This window comes from Tetrahymena thermophila, assembly GCF_000189635.1.
Source record: "Tetrahymena thermophila SB210 genomic scaffold scf_8254371, whole genome shotgun sequence".
Taxonomy (NCBI): Eukaryota; Ciliophora; class Oligohymenophorea; order Hymenostomatida; family Tetrahymenidae; genus Tetrahymena; species Tetrahymena thermophila.
In genome coordinates this window covers 93441-118748 of record NW_002476155.1, presented here as the reverse complement: position 1 = coordinate 118748, position 25308 = coordinate 93441, and the positions used below count along the sequence as shown (strand labels likewise).

General features: G+C 18.0%; 7 protein-coding genes across 7 annotated transcripts; 2 read left to right on the top strand and 5 right to left on the bottom strand. All coding sequences in view use genetic code 6, as the record gives it.

Moving 5' to 3' along the window:
- Positions 1–518: 518 nt before the first annotated feature.
- On the bottom strand, positions 519–1655 carry TTHERM_00467240 (hypothetical protein; the record flags this gene model as incomplete). The annotated part of the gene is made up of 1 exon (XM_001025020.3): positions 519–1655. One exon carries the CDS (start codon positions 1653–1655, stop codon positions 519–521), a length of 1137 nt encoding a protein of 378 aa, XP_001025020.1.
- Positions 1656–3376: 1721 nt separating this feature from the next.
- On the top strand, positions 3377–4541 carry TTHERM_00467230 (starch-binding domain protein; the record flags this gene model as incomplete). Its single annotated transcript, XM_001025019.2, has 4 exons — positions 3377–3520; positions 3607–3763; positions 3846–4103; positions 4414–4541. 4 exons carry the CDS (start codon positions 3377–3379, stop codon positions 4539–4541), a joined length of 687 nt encoding a protein of 228 aa, XP_001025019.2.
- Positions 4542–5091: 550 nt separating this feature from the next.
- On the bottom strand, positions 5092–9489 carry TTHERM_000467229 (kinase domain protein; the record flags this gene model as incomplete). Its single annotated transcript, XM_012800252.1, has 16 exons — positions 5092–5170; positions 5318–5410; positions 5633–5722; positions 5961–6050; positions 6184–6273; positions 6544–6633; positions 6889–6978; positions 7105–7194; positions 7414–7503; positions 7712–7804; positions 8018–8107; positions 8385–8474; positions 8738–8827; positions 9043–9135; positions 9347–9396; positions 9451–9489. 16 exons carry the CDS (start codon positions 9487–9489, stop codon positions 5092–5094), a joined length of 1347 nt encoding a protein of 448 aa, XP_012655706.1.
- A 652-nt stretch (positions 9490–10141) lies between these two features.
- Positions 10142–12099, bottom strand: TTHERM_00467210 (hypothetical protein; the record flags this gene model as incomplete). The annotated part of the gene is made up of 7 exons (XM_001025017.2): positions 10142–10218; positions 10453–10542; positions 10764–10999; positions 11225–11317; positions 11511–11600; positions 11878–11996; positions 12070–12099. 7 exons carry the CDS (start codon positions 12097–12099, stop codon positions 10142–10144), a joined length of 735 nt encoding a protein of 244 aa, XP_001025017.2.
- A 1176-nt stretch (positions 12100–13275) lies between these two features.
- Positions 13276–18182, bottom strand: TTHERM_000466162 (kinase domain protein; the record flags this gene model as incomplete). Its single annotated transcript, XM_012800251.1, has 17 exons — positions 13276–13318; positions 13503–13595; positions 13803–13892; positions 14115–14204; positions 14430–14519; positions 14783–14872; positions 15127–15216; positions 15444–15533; positions 15751–15840; positions 16072–16164; positions 16390–16479; positions 16762–16851; positions 17132–17221; positions 17419–17508; positions 17718–17810; positions 18032–18084; positions 18138–18182. The coding sequence occupies 17 exons, from the start codon at positions 18180–18182 to the stop codon at positions 13276–13278; spliced, it is 1410 nt and encodes a 469-aa protein (XP_012655705.1).
- Positions 18183–19880: 1698 nt separating this feature from the next.
- TTHERM_000466151 (cyclic nucleotide-binding domain protein) lies at positions 19881–23120 on the bottom strand (the record flags this gene model as incomplete). Its single annotated transcript, XM_012800250.1, has 11 exons — positions 19881–19962; positions 20167–20259; positions 20557–20646; positions 20898–20987; positions 21255–21344; positions 21577–21666; positions 21920–22009; positions 22210–22299; positions 22622–22705; positions 22972–23024; positions 23082–23120. 11 exons carry the CDS (start codon positions 23118–23120, stop codon positions 19881–19883), a joined length of 891 nt encoding a protein of 296 aa, XP_012655704.1.
- A 910-nt stretch (positions 23121–24030) lies between these two features.
- TTHERM_000466140 (hypothetical protein) lies at positions 24031–24724 on the top strand (the record flags this gene model as incomplete). Its single annotated transcript, XM_012800249.1, has 4 exons — positions 24031–24240; positions 24319–24357; positions 24428–24564; positions 24685–24724. The coding sequence occupies 4 exons, from the start codon at positions 24031–24033 to the stop codon at positions 24722–24724; spliced, it is 426 nt and encodes a 141-aa protein (XP_012655703.1).
- Between the last annotated feature and the right edge of the window lie 584 nt (positions 24725–25308).

The window sequence follows — 25308 nt, the reverse complement described above, 5'->3', positions numbered from 1 at the left end:
AGTAAATTTTTCAAATTTTTTATTTGAGAAATATTTAGTTCTTTTTTTAATAACCTTAACTAACGATGAAATTTTTCATTAATTATTAAAAAACAATTTTTTAATAAATTAGTAATTTAAATGAGGTAATTTTTTTTATAAAATAGTTAAAATTTGTCATTACTACATAATATTTTTGGTATTTTAATAATGATATAATTAAAATATTATCCAAAATATATATATATTTTTTTTATCTTTCTAATTCAATTTCTTCACAATAATTTTATTCATTACATGAATAATACTTTTACTCCTTAATTTTATTAAATAAATCAATATGTTATGGAAAATATCAACTTAACAAAAATGTAAGAAAAAAAGTTCATTCAATTTATTCAATAAGAAATGATAAAATATAAAAAATTAATTATACAAATATTATTTTTATATTTGTAACTGCTTGACTTAAATTTTGATGATTTTAAAAAAATAGCACTTAAATTTTTATCATATGAATTTAAATGGAAAAATAATTTTCATTCATTGTCATCTTCGCAAACAAAAAAATTAACATTTCTAAATTCAAAAACTTTGCTTTGAATGCCTTAGTAGTTTGCTAAAATGCAGATTTCAATAGTATCTGTAAATTTTCTGAAAGTACTAAGATCATAGAATTTCTTAGTCCAGTCAGAGTGATGTGTTTTAATCTCTTCACAATAGTTATAAGTACCCCCACCACCATGATTCATTAAGATTGTTTAATTTAGATAGGTTTATGAGTGAAGAGTATTCATGTAATAAGTCCAAGCCCAGTCATTCAAATAAATTTTATTATTTAAAACATCTATTTCTCTGTAGGCTGTTTTTAAGTCCTCATTATAAATGATTACTTCTTCGGCTTTGATGAACTCGTTAATATTACCTGACTTATAAAAACCAATGTATTTTTCATAGTATTCTGCATTGGGATTATTCCATCTGGATAAATTATTATCTATATTATTAACTATAAATGCCTTATTCTCCATATCTAATCCTATTAGCAAAACTTCAGTTCTTTAAAAGACTATGCTTTAACGGTCATAAATTGGATAATTTTAGTTATAGGACTTATATCCAATAAATGATGTCTAATTTGAGCAATTTTTAATTTCTATTTCTAGTTTATATTTTTTTTGAGGATTTATAGGAATCCTTTAGATGGAAAATATGTCTTTACATCCTTGGACTCTATATTCACACACACCTTAGCTATTGTACACTTTAATTAGATTAGCATCTTCTTCAAAGGAAATAGGAATTTCATCATAAAAACAAATTGCTTAGTATATTCTAGCTTTTTTTGAATAAAGATTAGCAATAAGATCATCTAGCAATTTTTCTGTTTTTTTGATTATATTCAGTTTAGCTTATTTGAAATACTGGGTTTGTTTTTAGATTTCGTTTCTCTCGTTTTGTAGAGATTCTTACATGAAAGATGATTGCTAAGATTAAATATTAGCTATTATCTAGTTTCTCAAAGATATGTTTTGCTCTATCAAAAGAAGTTCGTTCCATTAATTGATCTCAGATCTTGATTATTCAATATTTTCATTTAAATCAAATAGATCTAAAAGTTTTTATTTAATTTGATGAGAAGATAGATTTTAATCTTAATTAGGAGCTGTGTCCATTTTATTTGTTGTGTTTGACAAATTATTTTTTTTCTTTTAATTTATTTATAAGATTAAGAGTCAAAATTGGTAGTATTTAACTAATAAATTTAAAAAAAAAAGAAATTAGAATTTTTAACTCAACTTTGAATTAATATAATCTTTTAATATTAAGTTATAAAAGAATTTTTTGTAATAGAGGAAACTCAACTAATGTGGAAACTTTTATTTCTCAACAAAATAAAAATTGACTAACATACTTTTAAACATTTTTTTAAGGTAGTTTAAATCATAAATCTTTTTAAATACTTTTATATTACTATATAAAAATAACTGCCATTTATAAAAAATTTATAAATATTCTTCATATTTTTTAAAAATTGAGATAAATCACTTTTATCTCTCTAACTTATTTTAGTAAAAGAATATGTTATATAAAGAAAATTTTAATTGTAGTAGACACAACTAAAATTTGCCAGAATTATAAAATCATGGTAATATATTAATAGTAATAAGAATCTCCTGTGTTGAGGATATAAAATAGTATAAATAAAGAAATTTCATCATAATATTTTCAGTATAATAGTAAAGAGAAATTAAAGTATAACTAAAGATAAAAATTATTTTAATTTTCAATATTTTTGTTCCTCTAATAATTTTTTTTTTATTAATTTTAATAAAATAATTAGACAAAAATCTTGTAAAATACATTTTAAATTTAACAAATATGATAGATCTAATTATTGATTATTAGTAGAATAAAAGCATTTTTTTAATTTAATTATTATGCACAAATTTGCTTTTTCATCAGATTTATTCAAGATTTATTAAAAAAATGTAAATTATTTTTAATAAATTATTATTCTAATAGATATTTAAAATAATTAAAGCTACATTCTATAATAAAAATTTAAATCAATTAATAAATTAAATAATCAACTTAACAAATATTATAAGTTATCATCTAATAAAAGGATTCTTAAATAAATTTTTTTTACTGGTCTTATTCAAAAACAAAGACAGCATTTAAAAAGAAGATAAGGTTAAAAATAAATTCAATTCTTTTTTATAGTTAGCTGATTTATTTAATTTAACTCTTCTTTATTTTTTAGTAAATAATATGATTGATTTATACATTATAAGCTTTATTAAACAATAAAATAAAATAGTAAATTGAAAAATTAAAATATTCTTATTTAATTTAATCTAAATTTAGAATGTTTAGATATAAAATATAAATAATTATAAATTTTAATACTTAAATTGTTCAAAATAAATTAGAATTACTTTTTATAAGGATTTTGATTGAGCAATATATTAATTAAATATTCTAAATATTTCACATTTTTAAAAGTAATATTTTTATACTTTTATAATTTATTAAGAAAAAATTATTTTTTATTTCAATATTTGAATTGAATATATTGAAATTAATAAAAAAATGATATAATAATATAAATTATATTTATTAATTAATTAGTATTTTAAGGATTTATTTAAAATTCTAACAGCATTATTCTTTAAAAAATTTTTTAAAAAAAGTGATATTATTAACAAAAATATTAATATTCTAAATTAATTTAATTTTGTTTTAGTAATCAAAATTTATATATTCTAATTTGATTTTATTTTATGCTTATTTGGTTTATATCTTGAATCTTAATAGATTTCTGCAAACAAATTATAAAAATTAAATTAAAAAGTAATCAAAAAAATAAAAAAAAAAACTCTTAAATTGAAAAATGAATCATCAAAAACTTGAAACTGAAGTTAGATTCACTGTTAGTTGTACTGCTTATTTTGGTTAAGCTGTATATATCTCAGGAAGCTGCGAAGAATTAGGAAACTGGAACCCTGAATTAGCTATCCGTATGAATTGGTCTGAAGTAATAAATAATTTATAACAATAATATTTATTTATAATCTCATTTCTAGGTATAAGTTTATTCAAATTATAAATTTTTATTTTTAGGGTAATTTATGGTGGTGTGTAGTTTCATTATCTACTAATATAGACTTTGTATACAAATACTATGTATCAAGTTATGAAAACATGACTAGTGATGTATGTTGGGAGTAAATTAGTAATAGAGTTTTTAGCTTTTAGGAGTCTTAAACTAAACAAAATCGTAATATTTTATACTTTCAAATAACAAAATAAATAAAAAATTAATCATTATATATTAATTTTTGAATAAATATAATTAATAGATGATGTATTTGATCATAACTTTATTTAAAGTCAATCGTAAAACAAAAATCATATTGAAACAGAAGGATGCGAATAAACTCTATGCTTAGGAAATATTTATGAAATAACTGACCAGTAATTAAGCTGTAAATAAGAATCTTCAGACAGATTAGAAGTTTAGAAGAATTGCTAAGAAAGATCATCAATAAAATCAAGTTCTATTTGTAATAGTGAGAAAAGCTTTTATTCACCCAAAAATACTGAATTATCTTTAATAGGTAAAAGTAGTTTTATTAAATATTTATTAATATATTTTTTTTTAAGTTAATCAGTTTAAAATTGACATTAAAAATAAATTAAACAATTTTTATAATGTAATAATAATAATGTATTAAAATTTAAAAAAGCAAACATTTAAAAAAAAAACATTTTCTTTTAAATAGTAAAACTTAATAACTTACAAAGAAAAGCTTTAATAATTTTTTTTTTCATTAAGACACATTCAGTATATTTATTTATTATATAAATAAACAGATCGAAAAATTCCTTAACGTTCTTAACATTTATTTTCTCTTTATAAATTCATAGTTAATTTTAAACGTTATCCCACTTACAATCCTTAGAAAATTAATGTAGAAAATGACAAAATGAATAAAATTAAATTATCTTCTTTTAATTCATAATTGGTTAGCTAAAATTAATCCTAAAAAAAATGATTTTTATGTAAAGAAATTCTAAATACAAAATTAATTAAATTAATGTTATAATAAATATAATTTAAAGATTGTGATTTCTTTATGTTTTTTTTGTATCAAATTTAATTAATTTTTGGTTGGATACTATTTTGAAATTTTTTTAGAAACCATTTTTTAATCTTTTTAAAATTTCATTTAACTATATTTAAGAGTATTTATTATTATTACAAATAAATATTTATTTTCTATTAAATTAGTAAAATTCTCCAAATAATTTTGCTTACTTACTAATTCTGTGAGTAAAATATTTTTTGTTTAATAAGCAATTTATAATGAATAATTTCAATGAATTAAATATTCATTAAAATAATTAATAAAAATAAATATTATAAATAAATTAAATTAACAAAGTACAATTCTGAATTAAAAACTAAATTAAAAAAATATTTTTTATTCAAATTATAAATTTTAAATAACATTAGTTAGTTATTTATACTAAGTATGGTTTTATAACATAAATTATATTTATCAATTACTGAAAATAATTATGTAAACAAAGCTGTATTTAATGTCAATAATAATCCTCTTAATTAAAAATCATTCTGACCAGTTTCTTCATTTTAAAAATTTAGTTTGAGAATATTCTGAAGCTTTTAATAATTTTTATTTATATGAAAGTTTAAATAAAAAAATTTTTAATAAAGTAATAAACCAATTTTAAAATTAAAAATTAATTCAATTCTTTTTCATTCTCCAAATAATTAAAAAGTTAATAAAAGAAAATAAACTATTTTTACTTATCATCAAGTTATAACGTTTAGATACTTTAGTGACTTACTATTGCAGAAATGAAATCTGAATAACCTTCTTCACTAAAATAATTATCATATCTTAATTTTTAATTAATATTATAAAATTATTATAAAAAAATATTTAAAAGAGCATGAAAAATTTATTATTTCAAAATTAAAATATTAAATAAAAATAGTAAATAAAATGCATAAAATAAAACTAACTAAATAAATAATTAATTAAAATTTAAAGAAATTAAACAAGAAATATAATTAAAAAATATTGACTAAAATATTTATCAATCAAACAAAATATTTTACATCAGACAGAGATATAAATTAAAGATTTTAGTACATTTTACTATAGCTTAACCTAAATCTAATATACTCTCTTCATCAATACTATTATTACTTTGAATATTTTAAGAAAATTTTTTTTTGGTTGTTTGAAAAATCTTATATAGAAATTTTAGTATGAAATATAAATTTAAATTTTAAAAAATAAATAATTAACAAATGAATAAAAGAGTTATAAAAATAATCATTTTGAAACCATGTAAAAATTTTGACACAACTTTTACTTTCTTTTTTTTAGCTAATTCAAACTTTTAAATCAATTAAACAATATTATCAAGTCAACTATTTTTACTAGAGATCGAGCGTTAAACTTGAGAGATTAGAGCAATTAAATAAACCAGAAGTTAAGTCTTTAAAACCAGTAGTACCGATATTATTAGATCTAAAAAAAAAATTGAGAAAATTTGAATTTTAAAAATAAATAATTTTAAAATAATAATTTAAATCAAGATTTATTTTTATATTTTATCTTAACCTTGAAATTCACAAAAAATACTAATAAAAAAAAATTTTACCTTAGTTAAAGTGATAAAGCTGAGAGATTATTGCATTTTGACAAAGCAGAACCTATGTATGATGCACCCTCGGCTTTAATTTCTTGACCTCTTTTTATTATTTACAAGATAATTTGTTATTTAGAATAAATAAATTTGTTGAAAATATCGAGGTAATACATTAATTGAAATTTAAAATTAAAGTTTAAAGTTGAAAAAATAAATAAATTAGTTTAAATTTTAAGAATCTTATTATAAAATGCTTGGGGAGTAAAAATAGGAATTAAATTAAAAAAAAAATAATAATCTAACAATATTTTTCAGTATTTTAAAACATTTGCTAATCTATATTAAGTAAATAAATAAATAAAATTTTTTTACGAAAGCATAATAGCCAAGTTTGAGAGATTCGGTAATTGAACTAAAGTAGATGATATGTGAGATGCAGCTAATTCATTCAATTAATCTCCTCTTTACATTTTTATAATATGAGTAAGTTTAGATAAAAATGATATTGGAAATAAATAAATAAATAAAATATTTCTAAAATTAAAAAACAATTTAAATGAAGAAAAAATGCAATTAAAATGATAAATAAGGTGTATGTAGTATGTATATAATAAAGAAAAAAGCATTAATAAGCAAGTAATTAAATAAAATACAACCTTTAATATTCCTCTGAATATATAATAAAACAATAAATAATATCTAATAAATTATTTTTACCCAAGGTTGAGATCTAAAATTGAAAGGTTAGTACAATATTTTAAACCGGAGCATATATTATAGACAACTTAATCACTAATTTCATTATTACTTTTTATATTTTAAGAGAATTAATAGATTTAGATTTAACTTAAAATCAATTTAGAAGAAATTAAAAAATTTTAGTGTTACTTTTCTTTTTATCTAAAATTAATAAAAGGAAAGAAATTATTTTACCGGATATTTAGTGAAAGCTTTGAGAGATGAGTAAAATGTGCTAACTCAGAACCTAAATTTTCTAAAACTAACGAATCAAAACCATTAAAACTGTTTATATTTTTGAGTTTTTATGAATTATTAGATATGATAAATTAAATTATTACTTAAAAATGTAATACTAAATCTAAAAAACTAATTAATAAATTTAAAATCAAGTTCATCAAATAAGCATAAAACCAATAAAAATTAAACAAAATATAAACTTTCTTTATTTTGTTATCTTATTTCAACTTTAAAAATTAATAAAAAGACATAAAATTTTATTACCCTATATTCAATTCCAAAGCTGAAAGATTTTTACACTTTGCTAAATCAGAAACTAACTCTGATATATTATAGTCGACAAGTACGGTGTTGCTTTTTATATTAAAAAAATAATAAATGACGAGCTAATTTATTTCAGAGAGAGAATAATAATTTTAAAAAATATTTCTGTAAATTTATGTTTTAAATTAAATATGATTAATTAAATAATTGTTATAAGAAATAAATAGTTTAGAAAGCCATTATGCAAAAATTAAATATTAAAGAAGATTAATTAAATATTAATAAATAAATAAATTACTAGAGTTAGAGATTCAAATTTGATAGTTTTTTGCACTTTGTTAAATTAGAACTAAGGTTAAATGTAGAGTTGACTATTATACTATTATTACCCCTTTTTATATGTTTATAAGTATTTGTTTAGTTAAAAATGTTAGTAAAAGTTAAAACTTAAATTTAAAATAAAAGATAATAGCAAAAGTAAATAATTTTGCTGAATTTACCAATAATTAATGAGAAAAAAATGATAGATTGAAGGAATTTTTTTATTCTTTAATTGTTTAATATATTATAAAGATTATTAAATAAACAAATTAAGAATGCTCACGAAATATCGAAGGACAAATTTGAGAGATTAACACAATTTCCTAATGCATTAGCTAACTCTGATATTCCCTTATCGCTTATATCATTAGAACTTTTTATAAATTTTTGGAAAATTGGTTAATTCAAATGTAAAAATTTGGTAATAATTAAGATAATTAATAAAATATCTATATATTTATATTTAAAGTTAAAAATTTGATAAAATAAAATATATTTTAAATAAGTTAGATTGATATTAATAGAGTGAGTGAGTGAATGCATAGGTTAATTAAATAATTAGTAATTTATTTAATTTGTTGTTTTTTTACTATCCATCTCAAGTAAAAAAGTAATATAAAATATTTATAAAATTAATTTAACTGTTATACTTTAGATTAAGTGTCAAATTTGAAAGATTTTTCCAATTTTCAATTAGGAAACTTAATTATTATGCACCTTCATCTTTAATTTAACTCTTACTTTTTATTTAAAAAAAATTTAAATATTAAAATTTTAAAATGAAATACTTAATTATGAAGTTTAAATTGAAAATTCAAAAATAATTTTAATTTTAAAAAATTAAAACAGTAAATAAAAATACATAAATAAATAAATAAATGAATGAATTCAAACACATAGGTAATAATTATCTAAGTAAATTTAAAAATTAGTCTATTTTTTTTCGCTGACATTTTACATTAAAATAATTATTTAATATTATAAAAAAATAAATTATTTTTACCATAATTCAACTTTAAAATTTGAGATATTAGTACATTTAGATAATCCAGAACATAATTTTGAGAAAGTTTCACCATAGAGATCTCTGAATCTTTATATTGTTGGAAAAATTTCATTTACTTTTATTCAAATATTTAATTGAATTAAAATAATATAGTTAATAATACGAAATTTAATATGAAAATTTGTATTTTAAAATGTAGAAAATATAAGAACTGCACAGAGTATATTATAAAAAATTAGAAACATAATAAAATTAGATTGTACTTTTTTTTGAAAAAATTAATAAACCATTAAAAAAATTACCCTAGATTTAGAGATATAGTAGTCAGATTGCTACAACTTTCTAAAACAGAACTGAATTTGCAAATCTCTTAGGCATAGTTTTTTCCGTTGAAACTTTTTATATTTTAATAAAATAAATACAAAATTAAAATATATTTAAAAACTATTTTTTTATAAATTAAATTCTTAATTAAATATTGTGATAAAAATTTAAATAACAATCTTTGAGCAAAAAGTGAATAAATTAGAGTAGCATTCATTATAAGTAATAAAAATATTAAATAATTTTTGTTAGGAAATATTATAATATAAAAATGTATTTTACCAATTTAAAAATTCAATATTTGTGTGTGATGAAGGATCGCAGTTACGAAACTTTGATTTGATAAAATTAAATAAATACATTAAATAACAAATATAAAATATTACATCTTCTAGATTTTTAAATTATTTTATTTTTTATTACATCATTATTTTCTTTACTTGTTAATTTTGGAAATATTTATTTATTAAATTGTGATCAAATTAATTAATTAAAAAATAAAATGTAAATACCCCAGTTCAATAATTATTCAATTTAATCAAATTTAAGAACTCAAAATAAATTTTTAGTCTCTTCATTTTAAATATTTAGTTTTCGAATTTTATGAAACTTTTAATAGTATAATTTATTTATATAAAAAACTTAAATAAAAACATTATAAAAAAGTATTAAACCAATTTACAAATAAAAATTAATTCAATTGTTTTATTTATTTATTTATCCTAATGATTAAAAAATTAATAAAAGAAAATAAACTATTTTTACTCATATTCAAGTTCTAATGTTTAGATAATTTAATGGCTTACTATTACAGAAATGAAATCTGATAAACTTTATTCACTTAAACCATTACCATTTCTTAATTTTGAATTAATATTATAAATTTGTATGAAAAAATTAATTGATAGAACATTAATTTAATATTTTAAAATAATAAATGAAATGGATAAAAATAATTAAATAAATAATTATTTAAATATTAAAATTTAAAGAAATTAAATAAGAAATATAAAGTCCCATTTCAAAAATTAAAAAATATTTATCAATCAAATAAAATATTTTACCTCAGTTAGAGTTTCAAATTAAAAATTTTAGTACATTTTACTATAGCTTAACCTAAATATAATACACTCTAGTCATCAATTTTATTATACCTTCAAATATTTTAAGAAAATTTGTTGGTTCTTTGAAAAATCTTAAGAGTAGAAATTTTATTATGAAATATAAATTGAAAGTTTAAAAAATAAATAATTAACAAATGAATAAAAGAGTAATAAAATAATAATTTTGAAATAAAGTAAAAATTATGACACAACTAACTTACTTTCTTTTAGCTAATTCAAACTTTTAAATCAATTAAACAATAAATTCAAATAAACTATTTTTACTTGAGGTCGAGAGTTAAACTTGAGAGATTAGAACAGTTAACTAAACCAGAAGTTAAATTTTTAAAACCAGTAATACCAATATTATTGTAACTAACAAAAAATTGAGAATATTTCAATTTTTTTGAAAATTTTATTTGAATTTAATTTGTAAAAATAAAGAAAAAAAAATGTTTAAAATAGATTATTAACAAAAATTATTAAAATACTAGCTTAATTTAATTTAAAAACCATAATTTAAATCAAAATTTTTCTTTTTTTATTTTCACTAAACTTTGCAAATCACTAACTAATAAAATACAATAAATTTATACCTAAGTTAAAGTGATAAAGTTGAGAGATTAGTGCATTTTGCCAAAGCAGAACCTATGTATGATGCACCCTAGGCTTAAATTTTTTGACCTCTTTTTATTATTTCGACAAGCATTACAATAAATAATAAGACATAAAGTTTTTTTACCCAAGATTCAGTTCCAAATCTAAGAGATTTTTACAATTTATTAAACCAGAAACTAACTCTGATATATTATCATTGCCAAATTCGGTGCTACTTTTAAAATTAATTAAAAAAATAAGCAACTATGTAATTTATTAAAGAGAAAAATAATTAAAAAATTATTTATGTAAATTTATTTTTAAAAAAATAAAAAACTAACTAATTAAATACAGCTAATTAAATAATAGTTATAAGAAATTATAATAGTTTAAAAAGCTAGTATGCAATAAAATATTGATTAAACAAAATCAATTAAATATAAATAAATAAAGAAATTACTAGAGTTAGAGATTCAAACTTGATAGATTTTTGCACTTTGTTAAATTAGAACCAAGGTTAAACATAAAGTTGACACTTCTTTTATTATTACCCCTTTTTATATGTTTATCAATTTTTATTACTTAAAAAAGTTAGTAAAAATTAATATGAAAAATAATAAAAATTTAAATTTAAATTAGAAACTAATTGCAAAAGTAAATAATTTAGCGAATTTTCCAATAATTTATGTGAAAAAATAATTGATTGATTTTATAGATTATCAAATAAACAAATTAAGTATTCTCACGCTATATTCAAGAACAAATTTGAGAGACTAACACATTTTCCTAATGCAGAAGCTAACTCTGATATTCCCTTTTCGCTTATTTTATTATTACTTTTTATAAATTTTTTGAATAATTTGTTAATTTGAATGAAAAAATTAAGAAATCGTTAAGAAAGAATAAGAATATGATGTACATATATATTGAAATTTGAAATGAAAAAGCTGATAAAATAAAAGATATTTTAAATAAGTTAGATTGATCTTGATAGAGTGAGTGTATTGGTTAATTGAGTAATTAGTTATTTATTTAATTTGTTGTTTTTTTACTATCTATCATAAGTAAAAAAGTAATACAAAATATTTTTTAAAATTGATATAACTGTTTTACTTTAAATTAAGTGTCAAAATAGAGAGATTAACCCAATTTAATATTACGGAACTTAATTCTTATGCACCTTAATCTTTAATGTAATTATGACTTTTTATTTAAAAATTTAATTATTAAAACTTTATAAAAAATACTAAAGTATGAAATTAAATTTGAAAATTCAAAAGTAATTTTAATTTAAAAAAATAAAACAGTAAAAAATAAATAAATTAATTAATTCATTTTTTTTTTGCTAACAAAAAACATAAATATTTATAATTATTATAAATGATAAAACAAATAAATTATTTCTACCATAAGTCAACTTTAAAATTTTAGATATTAGCACATTTAGATAAGCCAGAGCATAATTTTGAGAAAGTCTCACCATAGAACTTTCTGTATCTTTATATTATTGGAAAAATTTTATAAATCAATTTTTATTCAATAATTTAATTGAATTAAAAAAATAAAGTGAATAATGCAAAATTTAATATAAAAATCTGTATTCTAATAAATAAATAAAAAAAATTTAACATATAGAAAATATACAAAATGAGCAGAGGAGATTGTTATAAATAATAGACATAATAAAATTAGATTGTACTTTTCTTTTAAAAAAATAATAAAGAATTAAAAAATTTTACTATAGATTAAGAGATATAGTAGATAGATTAATACATCTTTCTAAAGTAGAACTTAATTTGCAAATTTCCTAAACATAGTTTTCTCGACTGAAACTTATTATTTTTATTTAAATAATTAAATACTAAATTAAAATATATTTATAAATGAGCTTTTTTTGTAAATTAAAAATTGCGGTGATTAAGAAATATAAATTTAAATAAAAATCTTTGAGCAAAAAATTAATGAATAAAAGAGTAGCATTAAAAGTAATAAAAATATTAAATATTTTTTATCAAACAATATAATAAAAAATAAATATGTATTTACCAATATTTTAAAAATTCTATATTGATGTGAGATAAAGGATCACAGTTAAGAAACTTTGATTTTATAAAACTAAATAAATAAATTAAATAAGAAAATAAAATATTACATCTTCTAGATTTTTAAATTATTTTATATTGTATTACATTAACATTTTCTTTTTATTCTTTACTTGTTAATTTAAAAAATATTTATTGATTAACTTTTGATCAAATTAATTTATCTTTGAAATAAGGATTTAATAATTAAAAAGAATTTATAAATACCACAGTTCATTAATAATTGAATTTTATCAAATTTAAGAGCTAAAAATAAATTTTAAAAATAGAAAAAAAAAAAATTTTTCAAATTAAAAATTAAATAACATTAGTCAGTTAGTTATGTATACAATGTATGGTTTTATAACATAAATTATATTTATCAATTACTATTTAAATTAAACTATATTTAATTAATTATTATTTTATATCATATATGATAATCCTAATACATAAATATCATTCTGACAAGTCTTTTCATTTTTAAAATTTAGTTTTTTATGAAACTTTTAATAGAAAATATATATTTATTTAAAAGCTTCAATAAAAATATTATTAAAAAGTAATAAACGAATTACAAATAAAAATTAATTCAATTTTTCTATTTATTTATCCAAATGATTAAAAAATTAATAAAAGAAAATAAACTATTTTTACTCACATTCAAGTTCTAATATTTAGATACTTTAGTGGCTTACTATTACAGAAATGAAATCTGATAAACATTAATTACTTAACCTATTACCATATCTTAATTTTTGAATTAATATTATAAATTTAAATGAAAAAATTAATTGATAGAATATTAATTTAATATTTTAAAATAATAAATAAAATGAATAAAAATACAAATAAAAAATTAAATTTTAAAGAAATTAAATAAAAAATATAAAGTCACTTTTCAAAATTTAAAACATATTTACAAAGAAATATTTATCAATCAAGTAAATATTTTACCTCAGATAGAGTTTTAAATTAAAAATTTTAATACATTTTGCTATAGCTTAACCTAAATATAATACACTTTAGTCATCAATTTAATTTTACCTTCAAATATTTTAAGAAAATTTGTTGGTTCTTTGAAAAATCTTAAGAGTAGAAATTTTAATATGAAGTATAAATTTAAAATAAATAATTAACAAATGAATAAAAGAGTTATAAAAATAATAATTTTGAAATCTAGTAAAAATTATGACACCATTTACTTTCTTTTAGCTAATTCAAACTTTTAAATCAATTAAACAATAAATTCAAATAAACTATTTTTACCTGAGGTCTAGAGTTAAACTTGAGAGATTAGAGCAATTAACTAAACCAGAAGTTAAGTCTTTAAAACCAGTTATACCAATATTATTATTACTAATAAAAAATTGAGAATATTTAAATTTTTTTGAAAATGTTATTTGAATTTAATTTGTAAAAATAAAGAAAAAAAATGTCTAAAATAGATCATTAACAAAAAATTATTAAAATACTAGCTTAATTTAATTTAAAAACCATGATTTAAATCAAAATTTATACTTTCTTATTTTCACTAACCCATGCAAATCACAAAAAAACTAATAAAATACAAAAAAATTTTACCAAAGTTAAAGTGATAAAGCTTAGAGATTAGTACATTTTGACAAAGCAGAACCTATGTATGATGCACCCTAGGCTGTAATTTTGTGTCCTCTTTTTATTATTTCAAAGATAATTTGTTATTTAGAATAAATAAAGATGTCGAAAATTTTGAGGTAAAATATTAATTGAAAATTAAAGTTTAAAGTTGAAAAAATATAAGTCTAAATTTTAAAAATATATTTGTAAAATTCTTTGGAAGTAAAAATAGGAATTTAACTAAAAAAATAATAATATATAATCTAACAACATTTTTCAGTATTTTAAAACATTTGCTAATATATTTTAAAGTAAATAAATAAATAAAATATTTTTACGAAAATGAAATAGTCAAATTTGAGAGATTCGTTAATTTTGCTAAAGCAGAAGATATGTGCGATGCAGCTAATTCATTCAATGAATATCCTCTTTACATTTTTATAATACGAGTATGTTCAGATAGAAATGTTATTTGAATTATATATAAAAAAGATAATAATTTGATAATTAAAAAATTATTTATTTGAAGAAAAAATGAAATAAAAATTGAATATAATAGATGTAGTTAATATAGAATAAAGAAGCAAGCATAAATAAGCAGTAATTAAGTAAAATACAGTCTTTACTATTACTCCGAATATATAACAAAACATATGAATTAAATCTAATAAATTATTTTTACCCAAGGTTGAGATTCAAAATTGAAAGATTAGTACAATATTTTATACCAGAGCATATATAATACACGACATTATTACTAATTTCAGTTTGACTTTTTACATTTTAAGAATAATTTTTTGATAAATAAAAACGATAAAAATTTTTGAATTAAATTATAAATTTAAAACTCTTCTAAACAATCTATAAACAAAAGAATTAATAGATAGATTTCAACTTAACTTAAAATCAATTAAGAAGGAATTAAAAAATTTTAGTTTTACTTTTATTTTTATCTAAAATTATATAAAAAATGAATAAAACGAAAGAAATTATTTTTACTAAAGTTAAAGTGAAAGCTTTGAGAGATGAGTAAAATATGCTAAATCAGAACCTAAATTTTCATAAACTTACTAACCAATATTATTATCACTATTTATATTTTTGAGTTTTTATTAATTATTAATGCTAAATCTAAAATTAAATGATAAAAAAATTAATTTTAAAAATAAATAATAAATTTAAAAACAAGTACATAAGATAACCATAATATCAATAAAAATTAAGTAAGATGTAAAATTTCTTTATTTTGTTTTCTTATTCAAATAAGCAGCTTTACAATAAATAAAAAGACATAAAGTTTTTTTACCCTAGATTCAGCACCAAAGCTTAGAGATTTTTACACTTTATTAAACCAGAAACTAACTCTGATATATTATCATTGCCAAGTTCGGTGCTACTTTTAAAATTAATTAAAAATATAAATGACTATTTAATTTATTAAATGGAATAATAATTAAAATAATTTTTTATGTAAATTTATTTTTAAAAAATAAAAAAACTAATAAGTTAAATACGGCTAATTAAATAATGGTAAAAAGAAATTTATAATAGTTTAGAAAGATAGTATGCAATAAAATAAAGATAGATTAAACACAATCAATTAAATATAAATAAATAAAGAGATTACTAGAGTTAGAGATTCAAATTTGATAGATTTTTGCACTATGCTAAATTAGAACCAAGGTTATATTTAGAGTTAACACTTCTTCTATCATTACCCCTTTTTATATGTTTATAAGTTTTTTTTAGTTAAAAAAGTTAGTACAAATTAATATGAAAAACAATAAAAACTTAAATTTAAATTAGAAATTAATTGCAAAAGTAAAAATTTTAGCGAATTTGCCAATAATTTATGTGAAAAAATGATTGATTGAGGGAATTTTTTATTCTTCAATTATCTAATATGTAATATAGATTATCAAATAAACAAATTAAGTATTCTCACGCTATATTCAAGAACAAATTTGAGAGACTAACACACTTTCCTAATGCTGAAGCTAACTCTGATATTCCCTCATCGCTTATATCATTAGAACTTTTATAAATTTTGGAAAATTTGTTAATTCGAAAGAAAAAATATAGAAATCTTTAAGAAAAAATAAGAATTTGATGTACATATATATTGACATTTAAAGCTAAAAAGCTGAAAAATAAAAGATAATTTTAATAAGTTAGATTGATCTTGATAGGTAGTAAATAATTTAGCTAATTTGCCAATAATTTATGTGAAAAAATGATTGAGGGAATTTTTTTATTCTTTCATTATCTAAAATGATTAATAGATTAATTGTTAAATAAACAAATTAAGTATTCTTACGCTATATTTAAGAACAAATTTGAGAGACTAACACACTTTCCTAATGCAGAAGCTAACTCTGATATTCCCTTATCACTTATTTTATTATCACTTTTTATAAATTTTTTGAAAAATTTGTTAATTCAAATGAAAAAATTTAGAAATCGTTAAGATAAAATAAGAATATGATGTACATATATATTGAAATTTAAAATTAAAAGCTGATAAAGTAAAAGATATTTTAAATAAGCTAGATTGATCTTGATAGAGTAAGTCTGTTGGTTAATTAAGTAATTAGTTATTTATTTATTTAATTTGCTGTTTTTTTACTATCTATCATAAGTAAAAAAGTAATAAAAAATATTTTTAAAAATTGATTTAACTATTTTACTCTAGATTAAGTGTCAAAATAGAGAGATAAACCCAATTTGATATTACGAAACTTAATTCTTATGCACCTAAATCTTTAATGTAATTACGACTTTTTATTTAAAAAATTATAAACTTTAGAAAAAATACTAAAGTAAGTATGAAATTAAATTTGAAAATTCAAAAGTAATTTTAATTTAAAAAAAATAAAACAGGAGCAAATAAATAAATTTATTCATTTTTTTTTTTTGCAAACATATAACATAAATATAATTATTTTATATGATAAAACAAATAAATTATTTTTACCATAAGTCAACTTTAAAATTTTAGATATTAGCACATTTAGATAAGCCAGAGCATAATTTTGAGAAAGTCTCACCATAGAACTTTCTGTATCTTTATATTATTGGAAAAATTTTATAAATAATAAAGTGAATAATATGAAATTTAATATGAAAATTTATAGTTTAATAAATAAATTAAAAAAATTTAACATATAGAAAATATACGAAATGTGCAGAGAATATTATTATAAATAATAAACATAATAAAATTAGATTGTATTTTTCTTTTAAAAAAATAATAAAGCATTTAAAAATATTTACTATAGATTAAGAAATATAGTAGACAGATTACAACATCTTTCTAAAGTAGAACTTAATTAGCAAATTTCCTAAACATAATTTTCTCTAGTGAAACTTATTATATTTTTTTAAATAAATAAATAAAAAATTAAAATATATTTATAAATGAGCGTTTTTTGTAAATTAAATTCTGAATTAAATATCATGAAGATTACGAAATATAAATCTAAATAAAAATATTTGAGCAACAAATGAATAAAAGAGTAGCATTAAAAATAATAGAAATATTAAATAATTTTGTCAAACAATATAATAAAAAATAAATATGTATTTACCAATCTTTTAAAAATTCTATATTCATGTGAGATAAAGGATCACAGTTAAGAAACTTTGATTTGATAAAATTACATAATTAAATTAAATAAGAAAATAAAATATTACATTGTCTAGATTTTTAAAATATTTTATATTTTATTACATCATCATTTTCTTTTTATTCTTTTCTTGTTAATTTCGGAAATATTTATTGTTTAACTTTTGATCAAATTAATTTATCTTTTAAATAAGGATATAATAATTAAAAAGAACATATAAATACCACAATTCATTAACAATTGAATTTTATCAAATTTAAGAGCTAAAAATAAATTTTAAAAATAGCTACTTTCATACTTTAAAAAATTTTTGGTAGGATGCTAAAAAGTTAGTTCTTAAGTAATTGTATTACATAAAATAAACTAAATCATTAATAAATTCCACAAAATGTTTTCTACATATCTCCATTTCTATTAGATTTTAAATATGGAAATAAGAAAAAATATAATTAAATTACCATTTAAAAAGTTAACAGATTATTTTGAAGAAAATTATTAAGAAGAAAAGTAAATTTGGATTACTTGCTGATTATAATATTCTTAAATTTGAAGAAAACGAAAATTATATCGATGCAAACAATATTTGAAAAGGCTACAACAGAAGGTAAAAATTTATATCATATTAACAATTTCTAATGAATTTAATATTAAATATGCTAACTTTGAGAGTAATAAACAAGAAATTTTGACTACCTTATACAATTTAAAAATTATAATAGGAGACTGACTGAATACTTTTCTAAACAATATCAATAGTAATCAATAAGTGATATTCAACACATAATTTATTAGAAAATTTAATTGAGGATTAAGTATTAATTTGTACAGCTTGTGAAAAGATTAAAGATTTTATTAAAAATAATTTTAAATAAGAAAATTAATGGAGTTTAGCTAAGTATGAACAGCTTGCAAATTATTTAGCAAAAATAGATAATTATGATGAAGACTCAAGTAATTAACAAAATAACGAATAGAATAATATTATTAGAGAAACTAAGACTTTTTTCAGAAAATTAGAAATAGAAATAAAATAGTTCAAAATTATAGAAGAAAGTAGAATTTTAATATAAACTAAAATATTAATCAATTTAATTATATTCTGCATTTTAATAAAATATAATTAATATTTTATCAAATTAAAATATCTTTTAATTCTCACAAGTAGTAGTTGTTTTCAAAATTTTTAAATATTTTGTTTGAGAATTAATACTCTTTTAGAATTTATTTATCCTTTTAAAGACATAAAAAGCAGAATAAATATTTTAATGTTTGAAATAACTCTATGAAAAACAAAAAGACAATCTGAAATATATCTCATTCGATGCTTGAAAAGAATTTGAAAATAATCTCATTAAAAATTTTTATTTAGATCAATAAAATACCAAAAAAATTTTTTTGAAAAAACAATACTCTTCTAATTCCCCAGATTTAATTCATATAGAAAATTTTTAAGAGTTTATTAAAAGATAAAAAGAGAAAATGAATATAAAATATTGAAAAATTAAATAAAGAAATTAGGAGATTCCTGAAAAAAAAGATTAATTTTACATAATTTTATTATTAAAAATTTTTTAATTTAAGAACCAATTAAAAATAATTATTTTAGTAAATTTTAATCATTATAAAATAATCTCTCAAATAAAATATCCTTATATTATAGAATTGACGGTTTTTATAAATATAAAAATAAATCTATCTATATTTTAAATTTAATTATCCGATTGCAAAATATTATAAAATAAAAACGTATTATATTATATTTTTCTAATATTTTTATATTTATTAGTCCTTTTTTCACAAATTTTTATCATCAATAATTTAATTTTAAGGCAACTAATCTTTTTGATTTGAGACACTTGCTTTTAAATTTCTTTTGTTATGATTCGTTTTAACTTTTAATATAAATTAGTGTAAAAAAAAGATATTATTATTTAATTGAATAAATTAAGAAAACCTTAACAAAATAAAAATTTGAATGAAAAATTAATCAAATATAAAAAGCTAATAAATAAATTAAAAGAATTATTTTACATTGTTTTAAATTCATTTTTATATTAAAAAATATCACAAATCTAAAATAAATTAATTGTTTTTACGTAACATAAAGTGTCAAATTTGAGATTTTAGAGCACTTTCCAAAAGCAGAACCTAAGCTTGATACAAAAATATCATCAATTTAATTATTACCCCTTTTTCATTGTTGAAGAAAAAATATTTAGTTAATTTGTTTATTGAAGAAAAAAATCAAATAAAAATAAGAAATAATAAGAAATAAATTAGTTAATAAATAATAAAAGCAAAAGTTGAAAATGAAAAAATGATTTAAATTAACAAATAAAGAAATAAACGCAAACAAAATAAAAGAAAATAGAAAAATTAATCAATAAAAAGCTAATAAATAAATTAAAAGATTTAGTCAGTTAAATTGTTTTAAATATTTTTTTAATTTAAAAATATCACAATCAAAAACAAATAAAATTTTTTACCTAAGATCAAGTATCAAATTTGATAGATTAGTGCACTTTGATAAACTAGAACCTAAGCCTGATCCAACTTTTGCATCAATTTAATTGTAACTTGTTAAATACAAAATATAAAATAAAAAATTAATTAGTTAGTTAGAAGGAAAAAATGAAGAAAACATATGAAATAATAAGAAATGAATTAATAAATTAATTAGTTAATAATAAAATCAAAAGTTGAAAATGAAAAAGTAAATCGAATAAAAAGCTAATAAATAAATAAATTAAAAGAGAAAGTTATATTGTTTTAAATTCATTTATATTTTAAAAAATATCACTTTCCAAAACAAATAAACTGTTTTTACCTAAGATCAAGTGTCAAATTTGAGAGATTAGTGCAATTTCCTAAGCCAAAATCTAAGCCTAATGCACCTTCTGTATCAATTTAATTTTTACTTTTTAAATATTGAAGAAAAATTATTAAGTAAATTAATAAGTTAGAAGAAAAAAAATAAGAAAAAATATATTATAATAAGAAATTTGTAAAGGAAAAAATATATTAAATAAATTAACAAAAAAAAAGAAAAAAATGCAAGCAGGAAAAATAAAAAAAATTAAAAATAAATAAAATATAAAGCTAATAAATAAATTAAAAGAGTTAGTTATTTTGTTTTAAATTCATTTTCATAAAACACAATCCAAAATAAATAAACTGCTTTTACCGAAGATAAAGTTTCAAATTTGAGAGATTAGTGCATTTTCCTAAACCTGAACCTAAGTCTGAAGCACCTTTTTTACCAATTAAATTATACCTTTTTAAATATTGAAGGATAAATATATAACAAATTAATTAATTAGAAAGAAAAAACTTAGAAAATTATAAATTAATAAAGAAAGAATGAAAAAACATAATGAGAATAAATAAAAAAAAGAAATAAAGTAAAAAACTAGCAAATAATTCTAAGAGTTAGTTAGTTATACTGTTTTAAAAAAGGTTTTTATATTAAAAAATATCATAATCTAAAACAAATAAACTATTTTTACCGAAGATCAAGTGTCAAATTTGAGAGTTTAGTACAGTTACCTAAGCCAGAACCTAAGACTAATGCACCTTTTTCATTAATTTAATTATTCCTTTTTAAATATTGAAGAAAATATTTATAGTTTATTAGTTAGTAAGAAGGAAAAAATGTAGAAAAAATATTAAATAATAAGAAATTAATAATAAAAGAAAAAGTTGAAAATTAAAAGTTATTTAAATTAACAAAGAAAGAAACAAAGAAAAAAAGCACAAGCAGAATAAAAAAAAAGAAAAATAAATCAAGTTTTAAAATTCATTTTTTTTAAAAAAAAATATCACAATCCAAAATAAATAAACTATTTTTACGTAAGATCAAGTGTCAAATTTGAGAGATTAGTACACCCCACTAAACTAATACCTAAGTCTGATGCACCTTTTTCACTAATTTAATTTCCACTTTTTAAATATTGAAAAAAATATATAAAGTAAATTAGCTAGATAGTTATAAATAAAAAATGAAGAAAAAATATTAAAAAATAAGACTATCTGACTTACCAAAATAAGCTAATAAATAAATTAAAAGAGTTAATTATATTGTTTTAAGTTCATTTATATATTAAAAATTACGCAATCTAAAACAAATAAATTGTATTTACTCAAGAATAAGTGTCAATTTTGTGAGATTAGTGCATTTTCCTAAACCAGAAACTAAGCCTGATGCACCTTTTGCATCAATTTTGCTTCCACTTTTTAAATATTGAAGAAAAAATAAAGAGTTTATTAGTTAGTTTTGAAGAAAAAATATGAAATAATAACAAATGGATTAATTAATTAATAATAAAAGCAAAATTCAAAAATGAAAATGATTTAAATTAATAAATAAATAAATAAATAAAGAAAGAAAGAAAGAAAGAAAGAAACAATCAAAAAACACAAGAAGATTTAAAAAAAAGAAAAATATAAAATATAAAAAAGTTAATAAATAAATTTAATGAGTTAGTTTTTTTGTTTTAAATTTATTTTTATATCAAATAATATAAGTATCCAAAATAAATAAACTGTTTTTACCGAAGATAAAGTGTCAGATTTGAGAGATGAGTGCATTTTTCTATACTCGAACCTAAGACTGATGCGCTTTCATAACCAATTTAACTGTTAATATTTAAATATTGAAGAAAAAATGTAGAGTTAATTAGTTAGTTAGAAGGAAAAAATGATAAAAAAATATCAAATATAAAAAAATGAAGAATTAATAATCAACATAAAAATTGAATTAAAATAATTAAACAAATAATAGTGTAAATAAAAATGAATGAATATAGATAAGAATTTCTATTAGAAACATAATATTGTAAATAACTTGAAAATTAAATGTAAAAAAATATTTAATTTTAATAATATTAATAAATTAAATATACCTCTCAAAATGAATATGAAGAACCTAATGCGACTAAAGCGAAGAATTTAAAAACTTTTTTTATTAATAAAAATATATTTAAACAATATTAATACAAAAATAAATATTTACTTCTTCTAGATTGCTAAAAAATTATTTCTATTATATCATTTATTTACTATTTTCACAAATATTATTGAATAGCAATTTATGGAAATTTAATTAATAATAAGTTTTTTAATAAATTAAATTATAATTATCAAATATAAATTTATAAATTGGCTTTTAGGAAGAGATATCACAAAAAATTTAGTGTAAAATTTATTATGAAATCTTAATATTTCTATCAAAAACATATACTTAAAAATATAGCAAGAATAAAATTGGGTAGTCATATGTTGATAAAATTCTAGTAATTAAAGTACTTATATTTTAATAAAATAATTTTTATTAAGTAAATTTTTCTGTTTTACTCCAGAATAAAAGGAATATATTTACTGTAATTTCTCGTGGCGAGTGGTATACTTTAACTTATTTATTTGTTTTATTATTTTACTATTCCTTAATTGAATTGTTTCTATTTTAGATAATTAAATTTTACTTTCTTAGAAAATCATAAGATATATAATAAATATTATATTAAAATATATTTTATAAAATAAGTTAGAAACTACATATCCAAATTTAAAAATCATAAAAAAAAGGATTTTATTTTATTTATCTAATTTATTAAAAGCAAATTTAGGGAATTAAATAAATTATTACATTTTAATATTATAAAAAGAATTTTGAAATTGCAAAATATTTTTTATTATTATTTATTTTTTGTAGAATTTTAAAACAAAAAAGAAGATAGCCCGCCGTGGGGCTCGAACCCACGACCACAAGATTAAGAGTCTTGCGCTCTACCGACTGAGCTAGGCGGGCAATTCAGTCAGTTTTCGGATTACAAAAATCATTTACTTTGTGAGCTAGAGCATATTTATTTGAACTATTAAATTATCTTATTATAAAAAGATAAAATATTTTGTAAATAATTTTTTATTAATTTAATAAATTTGTTTAGAATAAAATTTTTTATATGTAAAGGAAGTCTTTTAATCATAAAAAATATAAGGTTTAACTATATAAAATTCTTTTATCATTAATTTAAAAAAAAGTAGATAGCCCGCCGTGGGGCTCGAACCCACGACCACAAGATTAAGAGTCTTGCGCTCTACCGACTGAGCTAGGCGGGCAATTCAGTCAATTTTCGGATTATAAAAAGCATTTGCTTTGTGAGCAAGTCAATGTAAGATTTATTTCATATCATAAATTATTTATTTTTATAAAATAAATAATAATTTTTAATAATTTTCTTTTGGCTTAGAAATCATATTTTAATAAAAGTCTCTATTTTATTCCCTAAGTAAGAAATTTTTTTTTAACTCAAAAAAATATTTACTTATATAATTATTATATTGTTCATTTAAAAAAAGATAGCCCGCCGTGGGGCTCGAACCCACGACCACAAGATTAAGAGTCTTGCGCTCTACCGACTGAGCTAGGCGGGCAACTCAATTAATTTTCGGATTACAAGAAGCATTTACTTAGTTGGCATGAGTCAAGAGAGTAGGTATTACCTTCATATTTTAAATTACATGTTTTAACAAAAAATGATCTAATTTACAATTAATTAATTAAATAAATTTGTTTTAACAAAAGTAGTTAAGAAAATTTTTTTAAAAATTGATAGTTTAAATTATGAAAACTCTACGAATTCTAAAAATAAATGAACAGATTCTATCATATTTGAAAATAAAATAAAAAATTAAATTAATAATGAATGTTTAATTAATATAAACATTTTAATAACTTAGTCTTGCTTGTTTTAGATAATAATGATACTAAAATATCATAAATGAAAATAAAAAAATATTTTTTTTGTTAGTGAATTTATTCAATTTGAATTTGGAATGAATTTAAGCTAATAAAGAATTTTAGATAATTTTTAAAAAATATTTTCAAAATAAATTGCTCTAATTTTAGTTTTTAATTGTGATTATATTGTTTAGATTTAAATATTTTTTTAACTTAGTTTGCCTACAAAGAAATGATAAAATGAAATCTCTTATAATTCCTATAAACTTTTTTTGGCATATAAAATATAAAAATATTTTTAATGTTATCCCAAAAAACTTTAATGAGTTTTTTTATTTATTATCAAAATATTTATTGATTTATTTTTAATTTCATAATTTAAATTTTCTTTTAATGATGTTTCTGAATATTTGGTAATTTAAAAAGGTTGATTAATAGAAAGAAAAATTATTTATTTAAAATATTTTCAAACGAATTAAGATTTGTGTAGAATAATAAT